Here is a 12,079-nt window from a genome sequence, read left to right on the forward strand (position 1 = left end):
TCCAATGACAGGTGTCCTTATTAGAAGAGGACAGGAGAGAGAGCTTCCCTGGTGGCACAGTGGTTAAGAATCCACCTGCCAATGCAGGGGGACACGGGTTCGAGCCCTGGTCCAGGAAGATCCCACATGCCGCAGAGTAACTAAGCCCGCAAGCCACAACTACTGAGCCTGTGCACCACAACTACTGAAGCCTGCACGCCTAGAGCCCATGCTCCGCAAAAAGAGAAGCCACCACAATGAGAAGCCCACGCACCCCAACAAAGAGTAGCCCCCGCTCACCACAACTAGAGAAAGCCCATGTGCAGCAACGAAGACCTAATGCAGCCAAAAATAAATGATAATAAATAAAATAAATATTTTTAAAAATCTTATCTATAAAAAAAAAGAAGAGGACAAGAGGGAGTTCCCTGGTGGCCTGGTGGTTAGGACTCTGGGCTTCCACTGCCATGGCCCAGGTTCAATCCCTGGTCTGGGAACTGAGATCCTGCAAGTCGAGTGGCATGGCCAAGAAAACAAACAAACAAACAAACAAAAAAACAAGACAAAAAAAAAAGGAGGACAGGACACAGACAGACACACAAAGAGAAGGCCATGTGACAACAGAGGCAGAGATGAGTGATGTGTCTACAAGCTAAGGAAGGCCAAGAATTGCCAGCAGCTACCAGGAGAGAGACCTGGGATAGATTCTCCTGCAGAGCCTCCAGAAGGATGTAACCTTCCTCACACCTTGATTTTAGACTCCTGGCCTCATGAACTGTGAGACAATAAATTTCAGTTGTTCGAAGACACCTGGTTTGTGGTACTCTGCTATGGCAGCCCCAGGACACTCATCCAGGGTGCCCTTCCCTGCCCTCCACGTGCTGGGATGAGGGCTGCAGGTCAGGCCCTCCACCCGGGGACCAACGGTCCCACTGCCCACCAAGGACCATGAGACAGCGGAGACTTCAAAGAGATGTTCCTTTTAATAACTGAGTCACCCAGAGGCACGGCCCATGGGCTGAGCCCCTGGGCAGGGCTGGTGGCCAGACCCTATCGGCTTACAGTGGCACCACTCGGCTTTTCTAAAATGAAGCCTGGAGTGGGCTGGCAGCGGGGCCCAGACTGGGAAGATCCCGGCCTACTCGGGCTGTGCGTGGTCCCAGCTGTAGCATCTCGGCACCAGTTACAAAGTGGAATGCTTCTCGAAGGGCACGGTCAGGAGTCGGGCTGCTGCCTCGTCCAGGAACCAGCAAAGTTTCCCAGTGCGGGGCTGGACCAGGGCGGCAGGGAGCGGGTTTTCCTCCTTGTCCTCCAAAATGCGCTGTGTGGAGAGGGCAGGAGCGTGGGGCCCCACCCGCACCCCGGCACCCTTGGACCTCTCCTACTCTCAAGAGGTGATATCGCCCATCCCGGATGTCCTAGCTTCAAGCAATCAGGAGGGATGGGGTCTCTTCCTTTCTATCATCTGTGACTGTTTAATACGGGGGTCAGCACACCTCTTCTACAAAGACCGGAGAGTCACTATTTCGGCTCTGCAGATCACACCCCGTCTCTGTTGCAACTACTCAGCTCTGCTGTTACAGGGCAAAAGCAGCTTTCTAAAGTGCTTGATTTCTTTATTTCAATGGTTTTCTACTTAACAATTAAATATCTATGTATATGCATTAAGTGCTACGAATTTGCCTCTGAGCAGTTTTGGTCTCATCTCATCCATTTCATTTCATAATTGTTAACTCCTAACAAGCCTGTATTTGCAGTTTTCGTCTCCCCTTCAACCCAAGAATTACTGAAATATCCTGGGATCTGGTGCTTTCAGCACAGTAGTGTCTAGGGCCATATTCTATGCCTACAACCTTCTTGGGAAGCGGGCCCTCAGCTGTTACCTTCAGAACAGCTGCCTTGCCTTCTCCAGTTGCCACAAAGATGATAGTTCGAGCTGCGTTCAGCACGGGAAGTGTGAGGGTCACGCGCTGTGGAGGTGGCTTCGGGGAGTCGCTGATGGGGGCCACAATCTTCTCCCGCTCCTGGGGAGGGAGGACCAAGGTAGAGACAGGAGGACAATGTCACTTGACCTCTTGAGTACTCACACATGCCAAGTACTGTCCATCCATCGTTCCATCCCGCCCTGCTAATCCTGTGGTACTTGATTTAAGGTTCCTGTTTTAAGATGGGTGAACTGAGGCTCAGAAGGGTCAAGCCCAGCGGGTATGCCTGTTGGCAGAGGCTGACTCACAGCATGCTGTAGGCACCTTCCAGCGCTCTGGAAGCCCCAGATGGCAGAGGCTGGGGCTCAGACATGAGCAGGGCCTTCGTGGGTGTGCTCACCTGCAGGAGGGGGTGGTCTGGGAAGAGTGAGCAGGTGTGGCCATCGGGACCCACACCCAGAATCAGCAGGTCGAAAACCGGGATGGAATCCCCTTGGAAGGCCTGGGTGAGCAAAGAAGACAGTCCCAAGAAGTTGTGAGGGAAGGGCGCAGAGGACACAAAGAAACAGTTGTCAGAAAAACAAGTCGCTGTAACCCAGTGAGAAACGCTCAGCCTCACCTGCAAAAAAAGGAACTCTCATCTACAAGGTTCCACATTTCACTGTCCAACTGGCTGACAGTGTGGGTATACAACTGTCCCCAAGATGTGAAGACCCAGGCCCACTACCAGGGTGTCAGAGACCAGGCCACCTTTGGGGTCCCCCAGGGCGGGGCTGTGGCCTCTCAGAGGGGGGATCCTCAAAGGGGGCTCTGCAGGGTGAGGCTGGGTCTGCTGAGCGCCCCCAGAGAGAGTTTCTGCCAGTGATGAGCACACAGTGCCCCCAGCGGGGCGGCTCCGGCACTCTGGGAGAGGCCATCGGATGGACGAGGGCTCGCTGCAGCTGCTCCGAGGGACTCACCTGTCTCAGCTTCTTGGCATAGTCCTCAGCTGCCTCCTCCACGGGCAGCTCGGGGTTAACGGTGATCACCTGGCTGTCGGGGATCGGCAGCCTGGAGAGCAGGTGGGTCTGCGGCAGACGGAGGCACAGTGTCACCAACAGAAACACACAGTCTGTGGTGGCGTGGGACTTGCACCTATGACTACCTGGGTCCTCCAGGTGAGGACATGACTGTCATTATACCCACTTCCCGTGTGAGTGAGGATCCCAGTGGATCCCAGCGGCATTCCGCCAGGGGTCTTTCAAGTCCATGGTGCTTGGGGGCCTCCTGGCTCCAGCCTGCACCTGTGTGGCCACACCACAGCCCTGTTTCTAAACCCCCAGGGTGGGGAAAGGGGGGTGTGGGATGAATTGGGAGATTGGGATTGACACATACACGCTACTATGTATAAAACAGATAACTAATGAGAACCTACTGTAGAGCACAGGGAACTCTACTCAGTGCTCTGTGGTGACCTAAATGGGAAGGAAATCTAAAAAAAGAGGGGATAAAAAAACAACAACAACAAAAATAAATAAATAAATAAAAATAAAAAAGAGGGGATATATGTGTACATATAGCTGATTCACTTTGCTGTACAGTGGAAACTAACACAACACTGTAAAGCAATTATACTCCAATAAAAGTAAATAAACAAACAAACATACCCCCAGGGTCCTTTGGCCTTCAGGATAAAACCTAGCCCCTCTCTGCCCTCCACGAGGCCCTGCTGATCTTCCTGCCTCAGTGGGTACACCAGCTGCTGACCCTGCCTGGGAAACTCTTACACATCCCTCAAGCTGCCTCGTCTGAGCAGCCACCCCTGCCTGCACCTCCCCCATACTGCTGCCTGGTGGCATGACATGTAATTGTGAAAAGCACTGATTTCTCTTCTGGGCTGCCACTACGGGGTGAGCATGCCCAGCACATAGCAGGCACCCCAACCTAGGATCCGTGGGTTTAATGCAGAAGCACCTGGAATCAGGCCTCCCGCAAGGCAGAGGGCTCTAGTCCTCTCCCATGGAGATGAGCCCCGGGGCCTTGGATCTGCTCTGGGATGGATGCTGGCAACCCCCACCTCGGTCGGTGCCTCCTTTTAGGCAGGGACTAGCTCAGCCGAGGCAATGCTGAGCTGAACCACAAAGTAAAAGCAGGTAAACAATATAGTTTTTGGAGCAGTGGGGGAAGGCGGCAGGGACATGGGATAAACCTGCCAGACGTTATGGTGCTGACCCCCCTGAATGCTGGCCTGAGTGTGGGCTCTGTGTTGAGGGTAATGGGGAGCCAAGGAGGGTGTGTGAGCTGGGGAGGAGCACGATCAGATCCATTGTTGGAAAGACCTGCTTTGTCCAAGGTCCCCATCTATATACACCCTTGGGGATTGTACTGAGCAAAGCCGGATGGAGTACGGGTGCCCCATTTCTGTCACCTGAGTCCCCTCCTTAGCTGCCCTCCCCCACAGGGTCAGAGCCATTCCCTCCTCCTCAGTTTGGGCTTCCAGGGAGCCCAAGGCTGGGCATCGGTTGGGCAGGTTCCTAGAAGTGGAACTGCTGGTTGATCTGGTGGGCTCTCTCTAAACACTTTGTAGGTGCTGAGGAACCATCCCCGGGAAGGTGGCCCCAGCTAATCCTCCCAGCCTGCACAGCAGAAGGCCCATAAAACAGGGTGAGCCATTCATGCTTAGAGAGCCCCAAGGTGCCCGGGGTCCATCCTCAAGGAGCGGAATACCTCTGCATCCCTGTACCAGGTTGCTTAGCGGCCCCCCCAAATTCATGTCCACCCGGAACCTCAGAATGTGGCCTTATTTAGAAAGAGGGTCTTTGCAGTTGTCATTAGTTAAGATGAAGTCACAGTGCATGAGGATGGGCCCTAAATCCAATGACTGGTGTCCTTATAAGGGGAGGACACAAAGAGAAAATCAGAGGAGAAAATGATGTACAAGCAGAGGCAGAGGTTGGAGTGATGCAGCCACAAGTCAAGAAACACCTGGAGCCTCCAGAAACTGGAAGAGGCAAGGAAGCATCCTCTCCTAGAGCCTTTGGAGGGAGCACAGCTCTGCTGAAAACACCTTGATTTTGGACTTCTGGCCTCTAGAACTGTGAATGAACGCCTGTTGTGTTAAGCTACCCATTTGGTGGTACTCTGTTACGGCAGTCCCAGGGAACTAATACGATTCCCCTCACGGGGGAAATGGCAGGAGCAAATCCTCGCCCCACGTTTGTTCCCACCGCACAGCTTTTGCCTCTACTCTACCCTCTGCCCCAGCTCACCTGTGGCGGGCTCCTCACATCCTTCTGGTCACAGCCCAAACGTCACCTCCTCAGAGCCCCCCAATGCCCAGCATCCTGGCTGAAAGATGCTCCCCCCTCTTCCCCGGCACTTTCTCTCATCTTACACTATTATCTTTTGTCCAAACTGAATTACGTTATGGCTCTGAGTGGATTTCCCTTATTTATTGCCCTGTGTGTTGGTACCCCTTGCCCCACGACGAGCCCTGCGAGGGACCTGTCCCTAGTGCTGGATACATGGACACGCATTGAATATCCGTGCAACTTTCTCTTTGACTGTTTTGTTAGAATTCTGTTACTTGAGCAAGTACAGCTTTTCTAATTAAAAGTCTTTCAAAGTCACGCAAAGTAAAAAGAAACAAGAGCCCACTTTTAAATTAGGCTCTGGGGGAAGACACACAGGAAAGCAGACTTAAGGGTGGCCCCTGTCCCTGCTATGGGTCCCAGGTGCTATCTGGGGGGCTGGGCCAGGCAGGTTCATACCCCGGCTCCCTCACTGGTCACTAGGTGACTCTCCTCTTCTGGCCTCAGTCTCTCCATCTATGAAATGGAGGTACTAACAGCCCCCGCCTCATAGGCTATTGTGGGATTTCATCAGGTGATGGATAAAGCGCTTGGTAATCAGTAAACCTTCCTGCTTATTACCAAAACAAACAAAACAAACAAAAAACCATCACCTCAAGCTTCTTTGTGAAGAGAACTTAACATATCCAGGACCTGAGCGACCTGAGGCTTCTGGCCAAACCTGCCCCTCCCACACTTTCCTGGGCGGGTTTTCCTCTTCCATCCATGGCAAGAACAGTTGACTGAGACGCGGGGGGCTGGGGGGGAGGTGTGGGCACCCAGCTCAGACAACAGATCCTCCAAGCCTCAGTTTTCCTGCTTGTAAAACGGCGGGCAGGGGGTCCCCTGATTCTATAGGAGTCTGGGGCCCCAGGCCAAAGATAACCAGTCACGGAGTCATCAGCGCCACAAGCTGTGTGGAGACCATCGAGAACTCGTCCAGGTTACAGATGGGGAAACTGAGGCCCAGGTTCCACACCAGATCCCTCCTACCTGGCTCTTCCCTAACTCTGCCTTTGCACGCTACGAGCCTGCGGCGCCTGACCTTCTCTAGGTCCCTGGAATGGACCACTCTGTTTCACCTCCACGCCTTTGCCCATGCCATTCCCTCTACCTGGCTACCGGATAAAGCATCAAGAGAGGCTTCAAGGTCCCCACTTTCCACCCGGGTGGCAGTAGAGGTGCAGCCCCGATGGGACCTCAGGGCACCCAGCAGACCATTCCCAGCTCCAGTCCAGATAGAGGCAGAGGGCACGGTGTGACCCTGCAATACCCCTGTAGCCTGGTTCAGGCGGTGGGCGCGGCCTTCTCGAAGTGACCCCCGGTGGCCCCCGTAGCCGGGTTCAGGCGATGGGTGCGGCCCTCTCGACGTGACCCCCGGCGGCCCCCGTAGCTCTCACCCGGTAGAGGCCGTACGTGCTCTCGGCGTGCTCGAAGGGCACGAGGCGCTCGTCGCAGAAGCCCAGCGTCCAGCGCGCGAGGCTGGCGGGCCCGGCGGGGGCAGCGGCGGTGGGCAGCTCGCGGGCCAGCATCGAGACGAGGCTGCCGCCTGACAGGCCGAGCGTGAAGCGGGCGCGGGCCCCCGCCAGGCAGCACGCTGCCTGCTGCGCCACCAGTTGTGCCAGCGACGCGCCCAGCTCTTGCGAGCTCGAGAAGACGGAGATGAGGCCGGGGGCCGGCGCGGCCATGGCGACGGCGGCAGCAGGGAGGCGGAAGCCCTCCCGGCAGCCGCCAGTGCGCCTGCGCGAAGCCTGGTCCTGGTACACAGCTCTCGGTGCCTTTGGGCGGCTGCCTGTAGCACATGCGCAGTCCCACGAGTGAAATCCCGGCGGGGTCGGGCAGCCGGTTCGGCCGCGCTCATTGATTCTTTGCACGCTCATCGAACTCTTTCCTGGGCTGCGGCAGGCGGAGCAGGTGCAATTGCGCTCAACCTCCCGGTATCAGGGCGGGGCCAGAGAAGGGAGCTCAGAGCTTCCAGGCTCGGGAAGAGGGGGACCTGGGGTCGGGTGGAGGGAGGTGATTTCCTGGAGGAGGGCGCATTTTGGTGGACTTTGCATTCCTGAACTTATGTTTGTCTTGCTGGTATTTGTTGTCTCTCTCTTTAATTAAAATATAGACTTGATGAGGACAGGGATATTTGTTGTGTTCACCGAGTCCTACAAAGCCCCCTGAACTATGGCACAGTGTAGGGGCTGAAAATACACTTGTTAAATTTCTCCTGCATATTCTCTCTGGAGACCTCTGTGTCTCTCTGAGGACTCAGAGAGTCCTCCACCCTGGCTCTTGCCTGGAGAAGCTCCCAGACTGAGGCAAATGGGCCTTGGCTGATAAGATAGAATATTCAGGGAATAACATGGGCAGGGAGAACTGGAAGGGGCAGGAGGCCTGGTGGCTCAAGGCAGCTGGACCACGTCTCAGAAGCAGAGAGTTTAGGAGAGTGTAGTAAGTGCAATGAGATATGCATAGGTAGTGCATCTTTAAAAGAAGTAGCAAGAAAACAATTCCATTTACAGTAGCATCAACGAGAATAAAATACTTAATAAATTTAGCAAAAGAGGTGCAAGACTTGTACACTGAAAACTATAAAACTTTGCTGAAAAAAGTTGAAAGATGATCTAAATAAATGGAAAAACATCCGATGTTCATGGGTTGGAAGATTTCATATTGTTAAGATAGCAACACTCCTCCAATTGGTCTATAGATACAATGCAATCCCTATCAAAATTCTGAGAGCCTTTTTTGTAGATATTGACAAGCTGACCCCAAAATTCACATGGAATTGCAAGGGCCCCGAATAGCCAACCAATCTGGAAAAAGAACTAAGTTGGAGGACTCACACTTCTTGATTTCAAACTTAACTACAAGCTACAGTAACCAAACAGTGTGGTATTGACATAAGGATAGACGTATATATCAATAGAATAGAACTGAGATGAAAAACAGCAACAACAAACTGTATGTCTTTGGTCAGTGGATCTTCAACAAGGGTGCCAGAACCATTCAATGGGAAAAGAATAGTCTTTTCAACAAATGATGTGGCAATTAGATAGTCACATGCAAAAGAATGAAGTTGAGGGACTTCCCTGGCGGTCCAGTGGTTAAGACCCTGCTCCCAACACGGGGGCATGGGTTCGATCCCTGGTCGGGGAACTAAGATCCCACATGCTGCATGGTGCAGGCAAAAAATAAAAGAAAAAAAAAAAAAAAAGAATGAAGTTGAACCTTGTAGTAGGCAGAATGATGGTCCCCCTAAGGTGTCCACACCGTAATTCCTGAAACCTGTGAATATGTTAGGTTACTTGGCAGGGGGGAATTAAGGTTGCAGATGGAATTAGGTTGTTAATCAGCTGTCCTTAAAAGAGATTACCTGGATGAGCATAATGTACTCACAGAGGTCACTAAAAATAGAAGAAGGAGGACCAGAGAATTGACAGCATGAAAAAGACTCAACCCACTGTTGCTGGCTTTGAAAATGGAGGAAGAGGCTACGAGCCAAGGAATATTGGCAGTATCTAAATGCTGAAAAAGGCAAGGAAATGGATTCTCTCAGAAGCTCCAGAAGGAATGCAGCCCTGCCAAACCTTGATTTTAGTCAAGTAAGATCCATTTCTGACTTCTCACCTTCAGAGCTATAATTGGTGTTATTTTAAGCTACTAAGTTTGTGGTGATTTGTTACAACAGCACTAGAAAACGAATACAGATCCATACCTCATGCCATATACAAAAATTTAAATGGGTCAAAGACCTAAATGTCAGAGCTAAAACTAAAAAATTCTTAGAAGAAAACAAATGCAAAAATCTTTCTGTCCTTGGGTTAGACAATGATTCCAAAAGCACGAGCAACAAAAGACAGATACATAAACTGGACTTCATCAAAATGAAAACCTTCTGTGTTTCAAAGAATACTACCAAAAGAGTGAAAAGACAACCCACGGGATGGGAGAAATTTGCAAATCATATATCTTATAAGGGTTTAGTATACAGAATACATTAAGAACTCTTACAACTCCAAATAGACAACCGAATTAAAAATTGGGCAAAGGGCCCGAATAGACACTTCTCCAAAGAAGGTATACAAATGGCCAATAAGCACATGAAAAGATGTCCTGTTTATTAGCCCTCAGGGAAATGCAAATCAAAACTACAATGAGCTATCACTTCATACCCACTAGAATGACTACAATAATAAAACAAGTAGTGCTGATGAGGATGTGGGAAATTGGAAACACACACTGCTGCTGGTGGGGATATAAAATGATGCAGTCACTTTGGAAAACAGTCTGGCAGTTCCTCAAAAGATTAAACATAGCGTTACCGTGTGACCTAGCACTTCCACACCTAAGTTTATACCCAAGAGAATTCAAGACATGTTCACACAAAAAACTTTTGTGTCAATGGTCACAGCAGCATTACGATAGCCAAAAAGTGGAAATAACTCAGTGTCCATCACCTGGTGAATGGTTAAACAAAATGTGGTTTATCCATACAATGGTATATTGTTTGGCCATAGAAAGGAATGAGCTACAACTTGGTTGAATCTTAAAAACATACTGAGTGAAATAAGTGAGACACCAAAGGCCACATATTATATGATTTCATTTCTATGAAATGTCTAAAACAGATATATCCGTAGAGATGGAAAGTAGTACTTGCCAGAGGCTGGGGAAGGGGAATGGGGAGTGACTTCTAAGGGACATGAGATCTCCTTTTGGGGTGATGAAAATATTCTGGAACTAGACAGAGGGGACGGTTGCATAACCTTGTGAATATACTAAAAGCCACTAAGTTGCACATTTTAAGAGGGTGAATTTTACGGTGTATGAATAATAGCTCACTTAAAAAATAAACCAGTGATTCAGGCACACGAGACAGCAGGAGCGAAGGCACTGAGGCCAGACACAGGCTGGAAACAACCATCTGTGGTACAAGGAAAAAAGCCTGCAGGATGACAGTGCTAGCCAGAGCCTGGAATCTTCCCCAGAGTGATGGAGACCCTCAAGGGGTGTGGGGCAGGGATTCAGCCTGCAGACGCCCGTCCTCAGGAAGCTCTTGGCCCCCAACTCTCCTCCTCCATGTGCCCTCTCGGGCAGCTGCTCCTCCTTCTTGGTCCCTCATGCACTTCTCAGCCCCTGCCTCTCACAGTGTACTTGCCAACGCCAGGCTGGGGCGTTTTTCTTCCCACATCACAAATAAAGACATCCCCTCTGTGCACATCCTTCCAGGGCCCCTCCAAAAAGGAGAGGCTCGGGGCACAGCACCTTTAGATCCTAGCTCTCTTCCTGATTTACCGAGGGTCCCAGGGGCAAGTCACAGAGCTTCTCATTTGGTATAAAAAATACAGAGCTATCAAGCCACGAGAAGGCATAGAGGAACATCAAATGCATCTTGCTAAGAGAAGCCAGTCTGAAAAGTTTACACATGGTGTGATTCCAAGTCCATGACACTCTGGAAAAGGCAAAACTGTGGAGACAGTAAAAAGATCAGGGGTTGGGGTAGGAGGAATGAAGAGATGGAACATGGGAATTTTAGGGCAAGAGAAACTGTTCTTTGTGATACTATAACAGTGGATGTATGTCTTTATGCATTTGTTGAAACCCACAGAATGTATAACAGAGCGAACCCTAATGTAAACTGCGGACTTGGCTTAATAATAATGTATCTACATTAGCTCATCAAGTGTAACAAATGTAGCCCACTAATGCCAGATGTTAATTATAGTGGAAACAGTGGCACAGAGGTGAGAGGGTATATGGGAACTCTGTATTTTCCCCTCATTTTCCTGTAAACCTAAAACTGCCCTAATAAGTAAAATCTATTAATTTTATTATTTTTTAATAAGTTTATTTATTTATTTATTTTTGGCTGCGTTGGGTCTTCGTTGCTGCGCGCGGTCTTTCTCTAGTTGCAGTGAGCCGTGGCTACTCTTCATTGCGGTGCGCAGGCTTCTCATTGCGGTGGCTTCTCTTGTTGCGGAGCACGGGCTCTAGAGCGCAGGGTCAGTAGCTGTGGCGCACGGACTTAGTTGCTCCGCAGCATGTGGGATCTCCCCGAACCAGGGATTGAACCCGTGTTGCCTGCATTGGTAGGCAGATTCTTAACCATTACACCACCAGGGAAGTCCCCTATTAATTTTAAAAAGCAAACAAACGCAGAGCCTGATCCTAGGAGGCATCAGGATTATTTTCTTGCTGGTCTGGAGAGAACTTCTTACACTGCTGCAGCTAGCGTCACAGGCTTTGCAATGAGAAAGGTCCCCACTGGGCCACTTTCTCACCAGAGCCCCTGACAATGAGTTCATTCCCCTCCCTGTGCCTTCAGTTTCCTCATCGGTACAACGGGGACCACGATGATACCTTTGGAGGTGGTTGGATGTCTGAAGGGATGTTACCCAGAATGCACTTGCTTATCAGCACACCAGGGGAGCTCCATCCCCACCAGCAACAGATCCTTCTCCCACCCTCACTGGGCATCTCAGAGGCTATACCTTACATCCCCCTCCTTGCACTGTGGGCAGCCAAGGACCAGCGCCACACATCAATGGTTCCTCCATCCTTGAGCTGGCCGAGAACTCATCCACCCCCCCATCCATCCCCAGGGTCGCCCCCTGGGTGCTCCCTCCTAGCAAATGCTCCATTGTCATAAGACTTCCTTCCTCTGTCCCTTGAAATGGAGACGAGACAGACATTATAATTCTGGAGGGGGGGACAGCAGAAGGTGGGAGCTGAGAGTATGAACTCTGGAGCTCAATGTCCTGGGTTCAAATCGCATCTCAGACAGCTACGCTTGCAGGCTCAGTGGTTCTTGCCCAGAGCTATGGCCATATGTGCTGACCCCACACACAGAGG

The 12,079-nt window shown here is 50.9% G+C and overlaps 1 protein-coding gene across 2 annotated transcripts; it reads right to left on the minus strand.

The window, feature by feature from the left end:
• Positions 1-943: 943 nt before the first annotated feature.
• On the minus strand, positions 944-6,980 carry PGLS (6-phosphogluconolactonase). Of its 2 annotated transcripts, XM_061190258.1 has the most exons (5): positions 6,634-6,980; positions 2,864-2,971; positions 2,305-2,406; positions 1,863-2,003; positions 944-1,300 (listed from the first exon to the last, which is right to left on the minus strand). In XM_061190258.1, exons 1-5 carry the CDS (start codon positions 6,919-6,921, stop codon positions 1,163-1,165), a joined length of 777 nt encoding a protein of 258 aa, XP_061046241.1. In that variant the 5' UTR covers positions 6,922-6,980; the 3' UTR covers positions 944-1,162. The 2 variants fall into 2 exon arrangements, with proteins under 2 accessions (XP_061046241.1, XP_061046242.1); XM_061190259.1 differs by lacking the exon at positions 2,305-2,406.
• Positions 6,981-12,079: the final 5,099 nt, after the last annotated feature.

This window comes from Eubalaena glacialis, chromosome 4 (genome assembly GCF_028564815.1).
Source record: "Eubalaena glacialis isolate mEubGla1 chromosome 4, mEubGla1.1.hap2.+ XY, whole genome shotgun sequence".
Classification (NCBI taxonomy): Eukaryota; Metazoa; Chordata; class Mammalia; order Artiodactyla; family Balaenidae; genus Eubalaena; species Eubalaena glacialis.